The sequence below is a fragment of the Protopterus annectens genome, chromosome 2.part1, assembly GCF_019279795.1.
Source record: "Protopterus annectens isolate FY-2018-M chromosome 2.part1, PAN1.0, whole genome shotgun sequence".
NCBI lineage: Eukaryota > Metazoa > Chordata > Ceratodontiformes > Protopteridae > Protopterus > Protopterus annectens.
In genome coordinates this window covers 746,326,607-746,347,248 of record NC_056729.1, presented here as the reverse complement: position 1 = coordinate 746,347,248, position 20,642 = coordinate 746,326,607, and the positions used below count along the sequence as shown (strand labels likewise).

The following is a 20,642-nucleotide window of genomic DNA, read 5'->3' as shown; positions in this document are numbered from 1 at the left end:
TTCAGGGGAACAGGAATCCAAATGATATGTCCTTACCTTACAGTAACAGACTTAAGTTAACTCCTGAGCACATTAAACACTGAAATGATAATGCAAAAACTAAACTAAACAAAAATCTACTTTGGACAAACTTAAAGAAAAAACACCTGGTAAAACTAACGTTGTAGTACTGTATAACAAAGCTGCTAATATACAACATTTGTCTGAAGGACTGCAGTAGTAATTATCAGTGACGTTCAGTAGTCATTACAAAGGACTGCATACTGTAAGCATTCCATATGTGCATTATCTAGTATCAGAATGACATTATCAGTAATCTGAACTTCAAATACTTCCTGTGTCAAACCTGAAACTAAGCAGTTTCCTGTCTGCTATGCAAACTTGGTTAGTAAAATTATATGAATGCTTAAATAAATAAAACATTTCATTAACAACCTTCTCTTGCTGAAAAAAGTGGCAGTCATCACCATGTTCCCGTTCACAGCATCATTTCCAGCTCTGTTGTGCACGCATGTGGATAGCCATGTTGATAATACACTGACTGCACATAACTTTTGCCATTTTAGTGATAAAACCAGACAAAAGACTTGCTAGAAAAATGGAGTACAGCTTAAAGAGAGGTTAATCATTGTCCATTTTGCCACTATAAAATGTTTGTCTAGAACACAGGATTTCCAAAGTTCACATTTCAGAACTAGCTTACCCACAGACATAATATATCAGCCTGTGAGGCAGAAAATGAAGGGAGGGGATCACAGCATCGGAAAAATAAATTAACACAGCAAGGTTGTTTTCCCTTAGTAAGCACTGTAAGCTGTTTTCTTATCATACCATTCAAGGAGAAAAGTTAATGTTTCACTTCCACGTTTATACTCCCACCTGAAAAAGTCATTCTGATATTTGCCCGACATACTGGCAACTAGTGTTATGACTACAATGCAAAAACCTGGCAAGTATCCACCTTCTTAATACAAATCCAGGGTCACAAAATACATGCAAATTACAATACTTCCAAAAAGTGGTGGAAACAGTTCTGACTTTGTTCAAAAATATCCTGGTCACCTTGTAAAAGCAATCAGATAGTAGTAATTTACATTCAGAGGCAACATTCTTGTTTGTGCCAGGTTACCGGCAGAAAGAAACTGTGCTTTTACAACTGATGAGTTTCAATGGCACAGCAGTACAAAGTAATTATCTGAGAATATCCAAAAACTGAAAAAGACAAGTTTGCTTCAAACAAGCAGCACTTACCTCTCACAGAAGGTGTGCAGGCAGGGGAGTACTTTGGGGTTTTGATAACGATCAAGACATATGCTGCAGATTAGAAACTGTTTGTCAATTTGACGCACCACGGGACTGGGGATGTTGGAGCCTTCACTGGCCATCCTAGAACACTGGCATATGGGTCCACGTTCTTCTCACCCTGCACACTGAAAAGTAAAAAAGAAAAAAAGCAGCATGACATACCATGATCTTCAGAAACTCGGTGTTTTGTTGCAACTGTTTCAGTTCTTATTGCTAGATTTCTAATAATGACAACTTAATATTAGGAGTTTGCCTGAGCAGAATAACAAAACAGCACATTCCTATGCCAAGTCAGTACTGGCTTGTTTCTTCCCCAGGTAAGTGACCAATGATGTATTCCTTCTGTAGTAACCCAAGACCCTAAAATGCATTTAGTAACCATTTCAGGATAGCAATACTGTGAAAAGTTATTGTCACTCTTTAGGGGAAGGAGAGTTTACAAAATTGGAGAAAACACCCTTTTCTCAAAGAAATCCTCAGCAGAAGGGTCGAGAAAATGGCACATACCTCTGTAAACTCCGATCCACCGACAGCAGCATGTGAACAACCATAGATACTATAGAGCTCATAGATACTGCCAGATTCAAACCATCAACACAATCACCCATGTTGATGTCCCTACCCAGTAAGCCACACCAGCTTTTAATGCTTTTCAGTTTTACTTACCTCTCCCTTGTTATAATCCAGATTATACTATGGCAGTATGAAGAGCTTGTGTGTGTGTGTGGAACGTTTCACTAATGGAAATGTGCCAGTTATTAGTTAGTAAGGTGAGCTGCAGTAAGGTTGGACATGGTCGAACACGGTTTGAAAAAAATACAGTAAAACACTGTCAGAAGGTTAATAATATCACAATTAAGAGAGACCAGAGTGCAGTAGGCAACCAAGTAGTACAATTACGCTGACACCGCTGCTCTCATGCAACAGGTTATAATTTACTTTTATAATTGCTACTTAGGTGTAAACAATGGATTAATACAGCTTTTTTTTATTACCTTTGATGTAATGACAGAAATGCGTATATGTTGATGCTGCAGCAAGACTCGCGGCCAAGATCACATGACATGACCATGACTAATCCTGCTACCATATGTGTGTAAATAAATATACAAAGTACGATGTATTATGTAGTGTAACCAGTGTGTATTTTGTATTTTTACTTACATTTTTAAATCAGCATTTTTAACTAAGTTATACAATATATTTTATTAGTTCAAGCATTTTAAAAAATTTGCTCTAAGTGAATTAATATACATCTATATGTATATTTAAAGATGATTTCTATTGAACATAACACTTTGCTTATACTGATGTACTGTCTTTTTAAATAAGTATTCATTCACTCCTCTGTTGCAGTGATCATGTGACTGTGTTAAGAAGTTTACTTAAGCTTGCATTTGAATTTTAACAGTTACTTTGATGAAGCCCTGGGAGTCACAGGGTGAAAGCGCTTAGTCTTTTTCCATTAATAAAGTTTGTCAAGTGTTACCATTCTGTACAGGTTTGTTGGCGTTTTTTATTATTTTTTTATTTTACTAGTTTTGAGTTCCGCTCTTTTGGGTGTTTTTTTTTTCCGTTATTTTTTTCAGTTTTACACTTGCCTATCTTCCTGCTTTTACCCACGGTAGTGGTGCTGTGGCATGGTTGCCACCTGTCCCATTGTCAGCGGGACACTCACGGTTTGAGTCCTCTCATCCCGCTAACAGCGCTCACCAAGCGTGGGACTTTAAAAGAACCGTTTTTTTTCCCCTTTGCGCTTCGCATTTTAAATTGCCGTGGAAAAGCCGAAAATACTTCCGGTTTTTCCACGGCAATGTGGCTACGTCACCACCCAGACCTGCAGTTAGAGGGATTCTCTGCTAGGTCCGGGTGGTAATGCAGCATAGTAATTGGCTGCAGCCATTGTAGGGGGCGGGAACTTCTTCTGAAGAGCCCCATAAAGGTCACAGCTGTAGAGCACCAAGCTCTATAGCAGCTGCGACAAAAGATCTGATTTTTTTCTCCAGCCAGCATTGAAGCCAGCCAGCCAGCCAGCATTGAAGCCAGCCAGCCAGCCAGCCAGGAAAGAAGCAGCAAGGGAGCCAGCCAGCCAGGAAAGAAGCAGCAAGGGAGCCAGCCAGCCAGGAAAGAAGCAGCAAGGGAGCCAGCCAGCCAGGAAAGAAGCAGCAAGGGAGCCAGCCAGCCAGGAAAGAAGCAGCAAGGGAGCCTGCCAGCCAGGAAAGGAGCAGCAAGGGAGCCTGCCAGCCAGGAATTAGCAGCAAGGGAGCCTGCCAGCCAGCCCAGCCAGCCAGGAAAGAAGCCAGCAAGGGAGCCTGCCAGCCAGCCCAGCAATAACTGTGAGTGGTAAGTAGATAATTGCATTTTGTGGCTTTAGTTATTTAAAATGGGAATAGTGTGCTTTATTTAAGTTTTTAATGTTTAGAGGTAGATGGGGATGTAGTATGTAGTATTTAAATCTGTGCAGTGGTTATTTTGAGACTTTTGTACTAGTTTAAAATGGGAATATATTGTGGTTTAATTTTTTTAATGTTTAAAGGTAGATGGTGGGTGCAGTACGCAATATTTAAATCTGTGTAGTGGTTAGTTTGATATTTTTGAGTAGTAGTTTTTAAAGATATAAAACCTGAATATATATGTAATTGTTATTATTCTTGGGGGTATGATTTGGAAGCATTACTTTTAAAAGGCTGAACTGTGTATAGAAGTTGTTTGTTTCTGTTGGGGGGCAGTGAAATATAAACTTAGTGTGACGCATTTCTATTGTCGTAGCGTTTTCTGGGTATTGTCTGTTTGCAGATAGGAAATGTTTGAGCATAGTTTGCACTTTTTTTGTATGGAAATATGCACTATAATGCTATTTTCAGGAAGTTACGATATACTGTTTAGGTAATTTTTCCTGTTCCTGCAAGTCCATGTCTATGTGGTACAAGTCTACCTTTTGAGGGGGAATGTTAACAGTTAATGTAATTTATTTATTATTCTAGTAGGTACACGTTGCCAATTTGCCAAAGCTGTTTCAAGATTGTTTTCATTTATACTTGTAAATGTGTGCATTTAATTTATTATGCATTTTAATAAGGTTAAAATGTACTGCTTTGCTTGTAATGTGAATATGGGTGTGTTACTTTTACTTGGGCCTGTTTATTGCATTGCTGTGCTGGATTAATTGCTATGTTTTGAGGTAAAAGGAGCCCATGGAGTCTGCTGTACATTGTAGTTTGTTACTTCTCTTGCAAGAAGTATTTTTAAAAGTTAAAATGTTTGGACTTTTCCCGTTTATTTTTTTTTTGTGGATGGATGCTCAGAAGTTAATGCAATGTATTTGAGATTAGTGTGTGTGCAGTAATAGTTCACTTCATTTCAATGGTTTGAGTTTTCAGTATGCTGTAATGTCACAATGTTGCATCCATAACTAATACTGCATCTCCTTTAACAACTCTGGTGACGTCGTGGTGGGGGTGTGGCCAGTGTCATGTTGGCCACACCCCTATCCTGTTGACCACACCCCCACGTCCCACTTTGCCCTTGTTAAAAGGTGGCAACCCTGTGCTGCGGTAGCATTGTTGCCTCACAGCAAGACGTTGTCCCGTTCGATTCTCAGCTAGAGCATCTTCTGTGTGGAGGCATGCGTAAATGGGCATGCCTTCGTTGAAGGTTGTGCATCAGGGCTGGTAACTCGGCATGTAAAAATTCACTACCAAAACATTAGCGGACCGGAGTTCCGCTGTGGCGACCCCTAACCGGGATAAACCGAAAGACACAACAACTTGCCTGTCTTTTCTATGGTGTGTGCATGCTCTTTTCACTTTTGTGCAGACTTTCACTAGAAACTATGGTTTTCTTACTGATCGCATGCACGTGGATGAATATGTGCGCCCCTCTACAGGTAAAACACAAACCTGAGAAATACTGAAATTTTAGGAGCAACGCATTTTTTCTTTATGATCTATGACTTTTTCAGAGATTTCTTTTTAATAAATTCTTCTTTAATGCCCTTTGAATTCAGACCCTTTCTGCTTTACTCCACAGCTAAGACAGGTTTTATGTGCATCCATCTTACCTCCAATGCAGTGAGGTTGCTTTTATGAGGAAAGAAATCCCAGGTCAATGATGGGCAAAAGATGAGAAACAAGAAGTAGGTAGAAGTCCATCTTACCATCCCAATGTTTTGTTATGACAGCCCCTTTTTTGGCCATGGACATCTAGTGTGCAATGTAGCATGTAGGCTGGTGATTAAATGTTCTCCCACTGAAAAGTATTTCCCTGATAAAGATCCATGCGTTGGTACAGTCTGATAGCTCAGCATCCAAAGCTAGTTCCCCAGACCTCCACCAAAACATTGCTTTGGTGGCAACAGGAATCAAAGCCTTCTCCTCAAGGAAGGAGAGCTGGCTGAGGGGAAGCATTGTACTCCATTCACATCCTACTGTTCAACATGTGTGTTTCCATACCTCACCCCCACCCCAAATTGGGGTCATTACACGCCAAGAGCGAACATCTGGGTCCACAAAGTGTTGCTCCTACAGAATGAGAAATCTATTATCTCATCTTCAAAGAAAAATGTCTGTGGCATTCCCCACATCTTAGCCCAACCAACCCCCTCCCCTAGCCACTATCAATCAGATCTGGCTTGCAGGTAGCATGACTTAAATGTCCGCTGCTGCACTAGTAGGTCAGCTGCTTTTCAAGGAAGTCTGATGCTTTGGGAAAAATGTTGCCAAATATAGTGTGTGTGTGTGTGTGTGTGTGTGTGTATATATATATATATATATATATATATATATATATATATATATATATATATACATATATATACACACACACACACACACACACACACACATACTGGCTAAAAGCATGAAGTAATACACCAGGCTGTCTGATTAGTGATATCAATTAATCTCTTTAATCTAGGCCTCTCCAATGATTATAGTCCTGAAGCCGTGAAAAGAGCTATTTGCTGTTACACAAGGGTGGTCCAATCATGGACCCTGGTAACGACAGACCTTTTAGTCTCACTAGCCTCATATGTAAAGGTGTGGAGCATCTCAAACCATTAATTTAGACATTAAAAATGTCTTAACCCTGGACCTCATCAATTCAGCTTTGTCAGTGATGGTCCTGCTTCATTAACCTCATTATTTATTTATTTTTTTTTAAAGTACCAAAAATAGTGAATAGCAGTTATGCAGTAAATGCAACATATCTGGACCTGGACAAGGCAATTTACACTACTCCCCCATGTAGGCATTATTAACAGACTTGTAAATCTGAATAGGAGACCTTGTGTTTTATGGTAGATAGCTAACTGGCTTTCTAACAGAATCCATATACGAGTTGTGGATGCTACTTCTGAAAGCAAAAAAGTTACCAGTGGTGTATCACAGGGCTTAGGGTTGGGCCCTCTCCTATTTGGCACCCCTCTCTCAGACCTTAACCCTGGCATATGCTTTTCTACATTTGCACATGACTGTAAATTTGGTGTTGTCATTCAATCTTCCACTGACTAAAAATATCTTCAATCTCCAATTAAATGTAAAAAATACTTCATTTTGGTAACCAAAACATTTTCGCATACCATATACATGACAAACTCTCCATTCAGTCACTGTAATTAGGAATCCAGGCACTCTTGTTGATAATTCATTATCGTTTGATTACCACATCTCTGCAGTAGTTGTGGAAGTCTTTTGTCTGGCTCATCTAGTTTCCAAAGGCATCTACTAATTACAAAGTTGTCTTAATTCTCCTTTACATGCACCCTGTCTGACCCGTTGTTGAACGTATTGCATCTTTTGGCATACATTTATTTAAACAGATCACTCAGCTTCAAAGACCTCAGAGATTTCTAACTGAAAAGATAAGTAAGCTCAAAAATCATCAGGACAGACTCGCAGCCCTCTCCCTCTGTGATCACAGGATCTAAGTCTAGTCTTTCGAGCCATGAAAAATCCAACCCTGTTTAACCTCCTTTTCCTTCACAGAATAAATGGTACATCAAACACGTAGTTAAACAAACTAAACCTTCATATGTAATGATAATTTGTTCAAGATGTGAGCAACGACGAGCAGAATAGCACCTTTCCTACCTCCAAGGTACACCTAGATAATAGCACCTTACCTACCCTCCAAGGTACACCTAGATAATAGCACCTTACCTACCTCCAAGGTACACCTAGATAATAGCACCTTTCCTACCTCCAAGGTACACCTAGATAATAGCACCTTTCCTACCTCCAAGGTACACCTAGATAATAGCACCTTTCCTACCTCCAAGGTACACCTAGATAATAGCACCTTTCCTACCTCCAAGGTACACCTAGATAATAGCACCTTTCCTACCTCCAAGGTACACCTAGATAATAGCATCTTTCCTACCTCCAAGGTACACCTAGATAATAGCACCTTTCCTACCACCAAGGTACACCTAGATAATAGCATCTTTCCTACCTCCAAGGTACACCTAGATAATAGCACCTTTCCTACCTCCAAGGTACACCTAGATAATAGCACCTTACCTACCTCCAAGGTACACCTAGATAATAGCATCTTTCCTACCTCCAAGGTACACCTAGATAATAGCATCTTTCCTACCTCCAAGGTACACCTAGATAATAGCACCTTTCCTACCACCAAGGTACACCTAGATAATAGCATCTTTCCTACCTCCAAGGTACACCTAGATAATAGCACCTTTCCTACCTCCAAGGTACACCTAGATAATAGCACCTTTCCTACCTCCAAGGTACACCTAGATAATAGCATCTTTCCTACCTCCAAGGTACACCTAGATAATAGCACCTTTCCTACCTCCAAGGTACACCTAGATAATAGCACCTTACCTACCTCCAAGGTACACCTAGATAATAGCACCTTTCCTACCTCCAAGGTACACCTAGATAATAGCACCTTTCCTACCTCCAAGGTACACCTAGATAATAGCACCTTTCCTACCTCTAAGGTACACCTAGATAATAGCACCTTTCCTACCTCCAAGGTACACCTAGATAATAGCACCTTTCCTACCTCCAAGGTACACCTAGATAATAGCACCTTTCCTACCTCCAAGGTACACCTAGATAATAGCACCTTTCCTACCTCCAAGGTACACCTAGATAATAGCACCTTTCCTACCTCCAAGGTACACCTAGATAATAGCACCTTTCCTACCTCCAAGGTACACCTAGATAATAGCACCTTTCCTACCTCCAAGGTACACCTAGATAATAGCATCTTTCCTACCTCCAAGGTACACCTAGATAATAGCACCTTTCCTACCTCCAAGGTACACCTAGATAATAGCATCTTTCCTACCTCCAAGGTACACCTAGATAATAGCATCTTTCCTACCTCCAAGGTACACCTAGATAATAGCACCTTACCTACCTCCAAGGTACACCTAGATAATAGCACCTTTCCTACCTCCAAGGTACACCTAGATAATAGCACCTTACCTACCTCCAAGGTACACCTAGATAATAGCATCTTTCCTACCTCCAAGGTACACCTAGATAATAGCACCTTTCCTACCTCCAAGGTACACCTAGATAATAGCATCTTTCCTACCTCCAAGGTACACCTAGATAATAGCACCTTTCCTACCTCCAAGGTACACCTAGATAATAGCACCTTTCCTACCTCCAAGGTACACCTAGATAATAGCACCTTACCTACCTCCAAGGTACACCTAGATAATAGCACCTTACCTACCTCCAAGGTACACCTAGATAATAGCACCTTACCTACCTCCAAGGTACAGATAACTGGATAGGTAGCCTCCAGTTCTCCCCCAGTCTTATCTTGTCTTGCCCTTCTTGACGTCAGAGAGAAATTTTGAATAGGGGATTTTGGGCTCAACTTGTAATGGTCTGCAAAAGGACAGATGGACTGCTAAATACTTACCTCTGAACCTAAATATATTTAGTAATAAGATACAGTTTATATATAGTAAAAATTAATATTTTTAACACTGCTTATTCATAGGTTCATAGGCATGTACTAGGCTATCTGCCCAAGGGCATTTATAAGCCTAGCCAGAATGTGTTGGCTTTCGCCACCCCTTAGATTAGTTCCCTGTGCCTCTGTCCAGCAGAGCCATTAGTTCCCTGCGCCACTGTCCAGCAGAGCCATTAGTTCCCTGCGCCACTGTCCAGCAGAGCCAGTGCAGTGATCCCCGGGGTAAATTTTCTGTTTCCCATCCACCCGTCAACGTTTCTCTTGAAGAGGTTTAATGAGGGGCTCTGCCGGATGTATATTGGAATCCTGTTCCAAAGCATGGGGAGTTTCTGGGATAGGAATCTATCCCTCCAGCATGTCCTATTTATCGTTGTGGTGAGGTTTATATCTCTAGAGCATGTGGCTCTCTGGGAATTGTTTTTTTTTAGGTGGAGGATGTCCATCAGTTCTGGGTTGGACATGGCCTTGTATGTCAGGCAGAGATCACCTCTGAGTAAGCGGTATGCAACCAAGTACAGCTGGAGATTCTTGAGTCGGGCTGCATAGGGCATCTGTTTGAGGCCAGTAATCCTCTTGGTGAGGTACTTTTATGGCCTTTCTAGCTGTCACCCAATGGGTTGCCAAATGGCTTACTGATAGAACCCACACTGTAAAAGTAGCTGACTCCAAATCCAGCTCCAGACAAATGACAAGTGGAGTACCTCAGGGTTCAGTCCTGGGGCCGCTCTTGGTTGGCATCTACTTCTCTGACGTACAGGTCAACACTAAAGGACTCTGGCTAACAGTTTCCAGATGACTGCAAACTGGGAGCCATTATTGAATCCCCAAATGATGTGGATACTCTACAAAAGGGCCTTACAGAAACAGATGCTTGGTGCCAGAGCCATGGGCTCAAGCTCAATGCCAAGAAATGTATTGCTATCCCCTTTGGGAAAAAACATGTATCCATGAATTACCATATAGGTGGCAGTACACTAAACACAGAAAGTGTGATAAGAGACTTAGGGACACAGATGGACAGTAGTCTCACCTTCAATAACCACATCGCCACAACAGTCAGGAAATCCTTCTATGTGGCACACCTCATCACGAAGGGCTTTTCATCCAGAAAAAAGGAGGTCATTGTCCCACTGTACTCATCCCTCATTAGACCCATTATAGAATACAACGCCCCATTTGGTATGTACCTCTCAAGACATCTGCAACAACTGGAAAGGCCTCAGAAATACCTCACTAAAAGAATCATAGGCCTAAAGCAGATGCCCTACGCTGACCGCCTTAAAAAACTCCAGCTATACTCTGTCGCATATCGTCTACTCAGAGGCGATCTTTGCTTAACATACAAGGCCATGTCAAACCCAGAGCTGTTGGACATGCTACACTTAAAGAAATTCCAATCCCTCAGAGCTACATGCTCCAGGGATCTAAACCTTGTCATCACAATAAACAAAACATGCTGGAGGGATAGGTTCCTGACCCAGAGACTCCCCAGACTCTGGAATAGATTGCTCATACATGTCAAGCAGAGTGCCTCTTTGGACCTCTTCAAGAGGAACCTTGACGATTGGATGGGAGAAAGGAAATTCACCCCAGGGATCACGTCAGTCGCCCTGCTAGACAGGGGCCCAGGAAAGTAAATAATGTGGGAAGAAATAGCCAGGGAATTGTTATGGCTAGGCTTGTATAGGCCCTAGGGCTGATAGCCTAGTACCAACCTATGAACCTATGTTGCAGGTGTCTTGTAAAGTACATACCAAATGAGGCATTGTATTCTATGATGGGTCTAATGAGTGATGAGTAGAGAGGCACAATAACCTCTTTTGTTCTAGATGTGAACCCTTTTGTGATTAGGTAGGCCACATAGAAGGATTTTCTAACCACCTTGGCAATATGATTATCAAAGGAGAGATTACTATCTACTTGGGTCCCCAGATCCCTTAATTCATTTTCTGTATTTAGGGGACTACCACCTCTGTGGTAGTTCATGGGTACTTTGTTTTTTCCAAAGGGGATGACTATGCACTTTTTGGCATTTAGCTTGAGGCCATGATTTTGACACCAGGTATCCGTCTCAGTGAGACCCATCTGGAGGGTGTCTGTATCAGCCGGAGAATCAATTATGGCCCCCAGTTTGCAGTCGTCTATGAACTTGGTCAGCCATAGTTCTCCTATGTTTGCCTGTACCTCTGAGAAGTATATACCAAACAGGAGGGGTCCTAGGACTGAGCCCTGAGGGATGCCACTTGTAACCGGTTTAGAGTCGGACGTAGAGCCTGCAACTCTCACCATGTGGGTTCCATCCATGAGCCAGTTGGCAACCCATCTCGTGACATAGGGGTTTATGTTCAAGCTGGTGAGCTTGTCTATAATACTAGAATGGGGAATGGTGTTGAAAACCTTTGCGAGGTCTAGGTAGGCTGTGTGGACCTCCTTTCCCTCATCTAATGCCTTGGTAACAGTCTCAAAGAAGTCCACCAGGTTTAGGAGGCATGATCTGCCCTTAACAAAACCAAACTGGGTAGGGTCCAAGGTTTGGAGGTTCCCAATGTCTCTGTTAATGAGTTCCATGATGATGCATTCCATAGCCTTGCAGACCAGGTTAGTCAGGCATATAGGGCGATAGTTCCTGGGGTCTGTTGTGGCTCCACCTTCGTGGAGCGGGATAACTGTTGCTGTGCGCCACTCTGTGGGCACGTAGCCTGTAGACAGGCTGAGTTTGAACAGTGCATTTAGGTAAGGGATTAGTTCATTTTGGAGCTCTTGTAAGACACAGCCTGGGACCCCGTCCGGTCCCGTTGAGGCTGTGTTTTTGGCCTTGGCTAGGGCTGTTTTAACCTGTGTGTCGGTGATTGATGGGGCCCTATAATCTTATGGTATGGTTATGGGCCCTTTAGGGCGTGAGAGGGGGGTGAAGTTTGCACTAAACCTGTCTGCCAGAATGTTTGCAATATCAGTCGGTTCAGTATATTTTGTAAATACTACTTCGAAGAGCTTGCCAATGTTCACACCACGATTCCAGTCGAAGAAATCCAAAGATAGTACAAGCAAATATTCCAAACAGAAAACAACGCTGAACGCCAATGAATGAAAATATTTATTAAGCCAAACAACTCTGTGTAGCTTTTAGTTGGCGCTCTGCACCAATTTCCTCAGAACTTTAAATCTCGCACCTCTATAATGGCATACTTTAATATATTAAAAATTAGAACGTGATCAACACGCCCTCCGACTTGCAACTATTAAAAGACACTTCACCCTAAAAAAACTTAAAATACCGACATTTTATTTAAATTAAACCTGAAACTTACCAAACATTATTGCAATCTGAATAGATACTATTATAGCCGGCCAACACAAATATATATATATAGCGGCTATTAAAAACACCATTGAATGTCAATGAATAAATGTGTAAATTTAAATAGAATAACCATAAAAGTCATAACATGAACATTAAAAAACATTCGACTTATTTAGTGTAAGCTACCAAAACCCAAACCAATTCACATGGCTAAAGGATATGGGTACTAATACCCTATACCCCATGGTCGAGGTTCCAAACAGTGTATTTTGTGCCATTCTGCACTAACTCAGAAGCAGATCTGAGAGTTTCCACTTAGGTTCTTGACATAGCTAAAGAACGTTTTGTGGTTATCTTTAGAGTCACTGGCAATTTTTCTTTCGAAACTAGCCTTGGATGATTTAATGATGGATCATAGTTTCTTGCTGATACTTATCAGGGATGTCTTTCCTTCTTGGGATTTTACTCTTTTCTGTACTAGTTTCCTCCTTCTGTTGTATAGCTTGTTTATGGCAGGGGTCCACCAGACTGGTTTTCTTTTCTTGGAGGAGTGAATCTTGGTTTTACTTGGGATAGCACGATCCATGCATTCCTGCAGATGCTCATAGAGTGCCTTTGTAAAGGTTTCAACAGCTTGGACAGCATTGTCCTTTAGCATGGGTGCTGTGGACCATTCCACATCGGTCTTAAGTAACGTGAAGTTTGCTTTTGAAAAGTTTTTCATGGTGGTTTTCTTGATTGTGGGTGGGGGTATGGGTGGAATGTGGATATCCAGAGTGATTAGTCTACGGTCGGATCTAACCAGCGAGGGGTTGACCTCCAGTGTGGAACACCGGTCGCCCATGTTGGTGATGACCAGGTCCAATATGTTGTCCCCTCTGGTGGGGGTGTTGACCAGTTGATCCAGGGCGTTTGAGTTTATAAATTCTAGGAAGCATTAGGCAAGGGAGTTAGTACTTGGGTAGTTCTCACAGTTTATGTTTGGGTAATTGAAATCACCCAGTATTAAGGTGTTTGGTAGGACCTTCATATTTCCAAATGTCTCCAGAAATGTGGAAAGGGGGTCCTTGGCCATGGTGGGTGATCTGTAGCAAGCTACAATTTAGACTGCAGTTTTGCCCATTGTTAGTTGCACATGGATGATCTCTGATGCATTGTGCTGCACCACTAACCTGGAGGTGTGGATATCCTTGATGAATATGGATACACCCCCACCTTGTGTGTTTCGGTTCTGGTTCTGTGGCCGAAAGGTATGGTAGGAGTTATAGCCTAGTAGTGCTGGGGTGCTCTCAGGAGCCTTAAACCAGGTTTCTGTTACTGCACAGATGTCGATGTTCTCCATACTGAGGAGTGCCTCGAGTCCGTGCATTTTGAGGTTTAGACTTCTGGCGTTGAGTAGCATTACCCTCAGTTTTTGGTTACTTGTGCTATTTATGGTGGTGGGTTTGTCTTTTGAGCCTTGCCTAAAAAAGGCACTATGGGGGTGGCAAGAGCATTGGCCAGTATTCGAAAGCCTAAGGGTGACAGGTGCAAGCCATCTCCTGCGAAGCAACGTGGCTTGTCGAGCATGTCATCCCAGGCAGACAGATACTGGATTCCCTTTGAATGACACCAGAAACTTAGTCAATGGTTGAAATTGATAATTTTTTCTTTATACTGTGGCATAATTTTTGGTGAGGGCAGGATGCTACTCAGGGTTAGGGTCATACCGGCCTGGGCTACATGATCAGAGAGCTCTTCCATGTCTCTTTTCATGTAGTCCAGGGAGGTACATCTCAGGTCATTCACACCAACATGGACAATGACAGAGTTGTAATTGTACTTGTTCTGGAGTGACCTGAGTCAGCTAACTGTAACCTTCTCCTTGTCTAGCCTAGTTAGTGGGACATCAGTGTGCCTGACTATAGAGTCGTCTATTACTAGTGTGTTGGGTATGTTATTTTGCGTTAAGGGCTGTGATTGCATAGCACACTGATTATGTGAAGTATGTGTTTCATGATTGGTGATGGGGTGTGTTGGTTGCTTAGATGTCTGCTTTGGAGGTCTCTGTTGCCTTTGCAGATTTTTATTTAGAGCTTCCGAGTATGTATTCATGTGTGTTATTTGCCGGTTTTAGTTTATTAGGTCTATGTGAGACTGGTGGTGTGTTGCAAGTATTACCCTTCTCCTCTTGACGGTCAGTTCCAGTCTTGGGTTGAGAGAGCTTTGCCTCCAGTTTGGCTGTATAATTGCATCTCTCGCATATATTAGTGTTTGGTGGTAGGAGGAGAGGGTTGTCTGTTTACATGAGACAGTTGTAACATTGCCTCAAAATGCCCAGATTCACCAGTTGGACTGGAGAGTACACCGGAAACTGCCATTTGGACATGCCTGAATAGGTAGAGTAAGCCGTTTTTCTGATTGGCTGGTGGGGACAAATAGAGAACCTTGTCCTTCTGGACAGTATAGGGGGGGGTAGTGATTGCTATGAGTTTTAAGCAAGTGCTTGGCTGTGAAATGAATGGTTTGAGTGCTAAAGTTGAAGGTTTGGCTAGTTCCAAGGGAAAAATTGAAGAGTAGACTTTGTGGAGCCAAGAATAGTTTAACTCTAGCTAAATGGTGCTGCCCGGTGCACAAGACCGCACAAATGCAGTTTTTATAGCAGGGAAGTGAAAGAGATAGAAATTAGCCCAAAATGGCTGATAAGCTACTAACTTCTGGGCTGAAACCACTCCTCCAGGGACAGATAGGCTGCTCAAAGCTCCCCCTCTCTCACAGGTGAACAGAGAAACTTCCTTTTATCCAAGTAAGGTATGGGCAACACAGAAACCTGTAACTCAGCCCTGGATTCAGCAATAACCTGAAAACTGGACTATACTAGTTCAGAAAGGCAGGTAACAAGTATTTTTTTTCAGAAAATAGAGTAGATACAATCAAAACACTTTAAATGCACAGAAAAGGCTATTGCACTTTAACTGTTGTATGCTACACACTAAACAGATTATTTAAACACAAAAATGACTTAATTCAAGTGCAGGCAGCAAATAAGTACAATATGTAGCAATAACAAACTTTTTAAATCACAGATTCGCTAAAAAACGGTGTTTTAGGCGGAATTAGTTAAGACAGCAAGAAAAGCAGAAAAGTGATAATCCCTCACTCCAAAGTCACTCTTTTGTCTCTCTGCTGCTGTAGACTCTGCAGAACACCTGGAAGGCACTTGCTTATTAGTAAACACACTATATTTAACTCTGTCAGTAAGGTTTAAATGCCACTATAAGACTGCCAAAATGCTCCTCTGAATCCAGTGTTCTTTCACCTCTTTACAGCTGTGTCCTGACACAGGCTATTCATGTGTCCAGGGAAAGGCTGTACAGCTCAACTAAGCTACAGACATTGTGTGGGGCACTTAGGACAGCATCTCAGACTTAGATCATTGACCTGTTCAAGTCAGTCTGACAAAATAGAAGCAACATCAATGAAGTCTTTATTTTAGTTCCAGACAAGTTATCAAAGCATAACATTTATGAGTTAAAACTCATCAAATCCACCTTAATGAAATGTGTGCATCACTGACTGCCTCTGTTGTCAGTTTACTGGTACTGACATTTGAGAATGCACAGTTTTTGGCTGTGAATACTGCATTTCTGAAAACTACAAAAAATGACAGGCCAAAAAACAGCCATAAAGATGACAGAGCGGACTACCAAGGACAAGAAAGAAATTATGCATTGTTACTATTTCATACTATTTGTATTGTTACAATTATACAAGAATTGAAAATTAAGAGAGAAATTAGAGGAAAAAATACTTGCAGAAGAAAATCTTTCAAAAGTTTCAAAACGAAATTTGTGTTCATGAATACAACACATTCATGAAAAACATTATACACAGCAAGAAACCTTGAGACGTTTGGAAAAAGAAGCTACTGAGGAAGTGCAAAAATATAAAGAACAAAAATTTAGAGATTTTTGAAAGGTTTAAAAAAGAAACCTGGACATTGGAAAGTGAGAGAGAGAGAGAGAGATCTGATATGTTGCAATACTCATGCAAAAAAGAAGCCAAACTAATCAATGCAAAAAAGCAGTTCCAAAGATATTTGAAGAGAAATACAGGCAAAAGCACCCAGATATGGAACATTTCACAATACGAGAAATAAGGTCACAAAGGAGAATGTAGAACAGAAGATTACTGAAGTATAAGTTAAGCAAGTAGAAGCTGAAATTATGGAATATCTGCGAAGCAAAGGTTTTGGTGTAGAAAGTCTAACACATGTTATGGAACAGCATGATGGAGCAATGTGTCCCCAAAGTAAAGAGGAGTGGGAGACATCTGAAGAAAAAATATGGACACGGGAAAGAAAAAGGGATTTAATATGGTAAAATATTTATGCAAAGGAGAAAGCAAAACTAATCGATATAATACCGGTAAAGGCTTCTGGATACAGAAACTTTTACAACACAAAAAAATAAGAAATCAAAGGAGAAGTAGAAAAGAGGATTAGCAATGGAGAAGTTAAAGAAATAGAAATAGAAGTTGTGGATTACCTGCAAAGTGAAGGATTTAGTGAAGAAAATCCAACTCTGGTAACATCACAGCATGATAGAACAAGCAGCCCCCAAATTAAGGAGAAACTAGTGGAACGGGAAGCATCTGATCAGTTGCCATATGAAGATACTTTGGAACCTTCAAGTGGAAAACAGTACAAAAGTTCATTTGGAGTTGCACAGCAAGGGAAGTAGCAGGAAACTGTGGCAACTCTGACACAGTCAATATTGTGAAGTGATAGGTCAGTAAGTTCCCATTTAAAAGAGCAATGGATGACAGAGGATGAAGCTGAAGAGAATGGGTAACAGGAAGATGTTCTGGAACTTTCTGTAGAATGCCCGCAGGAAACTGAATATAGAATGCACTCAGTCTAGAAGAAAAAGATTTAAGGGAAGAGTTGCATGATTTAATATTCATGTTTAGACATATTAAGGCTGATAAAAGAAATAAATAACAGAAAATCAGTAAGACCCAAAATCTTAGAAGAGTACAGAACAGTGAACAGAACAACAAAAAACTTAGAAAGATTGATGTGATAAAAACAGTGCACAGTATTAAAACAGACCAGGATCTAGCATACACTATTGCAAGTAATAAATCAAAGATATCAGCACAAGCAGAAAAAAACTTAGAAGATATGCAGATAAATATAAAGGAAAAGTATAAAATAAGCAATTTATTGATGGCCCAAAAGGTTTTATAGAGAATTGGGAAACAAAGCAGGAATAAAAACACCATAAAAAAGAATAAATAGACATCTTGGAGACATATTTATGAATACCCTGTGGAACATGAAGGTGCTGAATAGATAGAAGTAAAATAAATAGTAAGAGGGTCAAATGTGCAGGGTATTAAATGGAATGAAGTAACGGCCACAGAAATTGAAACACAATTAAGAAAAGCTCCTAAATGGAAAACCCCAGGCCCAGATACAGTACCTAACTTCTGGCTAAAAGTGTTAGCATCCTTACATGAAGATTTAGTGCTAAGAACTACTCGTATGCATACCCTGATAAGACACCTGCCAGGTTAACAGGAAAAAAATGATGCTCCTCCTCAAGAGTGAACCTGCAAGCTATCTTAAACACTACAGGTCAATAACTTGCTTTCTGACGATGCGTAAACTATATACTGGAATTGATGCTGATAGAATAGTCATTTAGAACAAAATTCAATCATGGCAATAGAACAACAGGGCAACAAAAGAAAGCCACATGGAACAAAGGATTATTTGTTGTTAAATAAAGTCATAATGGAGAATTGAAATAAGGTGTATGACATGGATAGATCACAAAAGAAGCATTTGACAGCATCCCACATTCTTGGATAAAGGGGTGCTTACAGATGTGAAAGATGCACCCTGCACTGATCAATTACATTACAAAGAACATGACACAGTGGCAAACCACTTCACAGCTAAGCCATGATAAAGGACAAACTACCCCAGGGATAAAAATTAAAAGGGGGGTATTCCAGAGTGACTGTGGCCACTGATGTTTTGTCTTGTTCCTGATCCATTAAAATGTATACTTGACAAATTAAGTCATAGTTACAGTTTGGCTCCCAGACAAAGTGTAAAGACTTCTCATCTCCTTTTTGTGGGTTATTTAAAACTGTATAGTTCATCAGATGAAGAACTGAAAGCAGAAATGGAAGAGGACAACACTTTCTTAGACAATATAAGAATGTAATTTGGTCTTGATAAATGTGCAAAAGCAACCTTTAAAACAGGAAAACTGCAGCATCAAGAAAACATCCCATTGGGGCAAGAATGTGATATAAAGAAGCTTGAGCAGGAGGGGGTGTATAAATATTTGGAAACTGATGAAGGATTGACAATAAACATAAATGGATGCAAAAAAAAAACTCAGTAAGGAATATTTTAGAAGCCTAAAATTAATACTAAAAAAGCCATGACAAAGTTCAAGCTATAAACCCAATTTGCTCTTCCTGACTGACTGGCCCCAAGAGGTATTGGATCAGTTGGACAGAAAAAGAAAAAAGCTACATGCCTATAAAATGATATATAAAAATCAGTGTATACCAAGATTATATGTTTCTCTTTCTGAAGGAGGTATAAAAATTGATTACATGTATAAATTTGCAACTGTAGGACTGCATACATATCTGCTGACCTCAAGACAAAAACATAGTAAAAGTTTTGAAACATGAAGAGAACAAATCTAAGATAACTTCCCTGATTAGTTTAGTGTCAAGCAGGAATGGAAACCAAACAAGTAGAAGATAAAAATCAAGGAGCAGCTGAATGTGCTAAAAAAAAAAAAAAAAAAAAAAAAGGAAAGAAAGAATACAAGAAAAAGGATGAAATGAGAAGGCAAGAAATGTGGATAGGACACAGTATACTTGCAAGTACAGAAAACTTATCGAACAACTTCATGTCAAATCAGGATCTGATGCAGGAATGGTTAAGGAGATGTGAATTTAAACCAAAAGATGAAAGATTAATATTAGCAACCCAGGATAGTGGGCTATGTACACGTTGGTTTACAAAGTCCATTGAACATGTGGGAGAAACAGACACATGTAGGTTTTGTAAAACAGAACTGGAAACAGTTGCACATCTTGTTGCTGGTTGTGGCATACTAATGGCAGAAGGACTGTATACTGAAAGGCATAATAATGTGGCAAGACAGTTGCAATGAGGATTGTGCAAACATGATAATACAGAAGTAGATGAGAAGCATCAGCCACAAAGCATTATATAGAAAATGATCATGTTTATATCACGTGGGATCTCCAATTTCCAACAGTTCAGAAAATAACTGAGCAACCAGATACAGTAGTCCATGAAAAGAATACAAAAGTAACATTGATTACTGAAATTGCTACACCCAGTGATTATGTCTTATGTACAGAGAGACACAAAGTCATAACATACCAGGATTTACAGGCAGAAACCAGGGCAATGTGGAAGAAGGAACCGAGACAATTCCAATAGTAGTAGGAGCACGGGTCTCATAAAAAAGAATTTATAGTCTTATTTAGATATGCTACCAGAGGTTCTCCGGTTCGATCCTCGGCTGGGGTGCCTTCTGTGTGGAGTCTGCATGTCCTCCCTGTGGTCATTTGGGTTTCCTGCGGGTACTCCGGTTTCCTCCCACATCCCACAAACATGCTGTAGGTGGATTGGACACTCTACATTGGCCCTAGGTGTGAGTGTGTGCATGTGTGTGCCTTCTGTGGAAGGTTGGGCGCCGGGCTGGCAACTCGACACCGTAAAACTCCACTGCCAATCATGAGCAGACAGGTGATCCGCTGTGGCGACCCCTAACCAGGAAAAGCAGAAAGAAGATGATTATTTAGATATGCTACCAATACATATAACTCCATATGAATTGCAGGAGGGGGTAATTCGGGGCACATTGTGGGTGCTGCAAAGAGTAATTATGGCTAGCATCAAAAATTGAAACAGTACTAATTTCATGAACTTTAATTATACTTTGACTTAGGAATTGGGTCCATTCCCCATCAAGGTATTAGAAACCCAAAAGACTTGGAGAAATTAAATCAAAGTGATTTCCAGGGGTAAATG

General features: G+C 40.7%; 1 protein-coding gene across 5 annotated transcripts in view; it reads right to left on the bottom strand.

Annotated features, from left to right (window-relative positions):
* Positions 1–20,642, bottom strand: part of TRIM2 (tripartite motif containing 2) — a 1,116,451-nt gene that overhangs the window by 550,935 nt on the left and 544,874 nt on the right. For all 5 annotated transcript variants that reach the window (XM_044062463.1, XM_044062466.1, XM_044062467.1 and 2 more), the window contains exon 2: positions 1,252–1,430. In XM_044062463.1, the coding sequence (XP_043918398.1) occupies positions 1,252–1,385 (134 nt within the window). In that variant the 5' untranslated portion in view covers positions 1,386–1,430. The remainder of the gene's footprint in view (positions 1–1,251; positions 1,431–20,642) is intronic.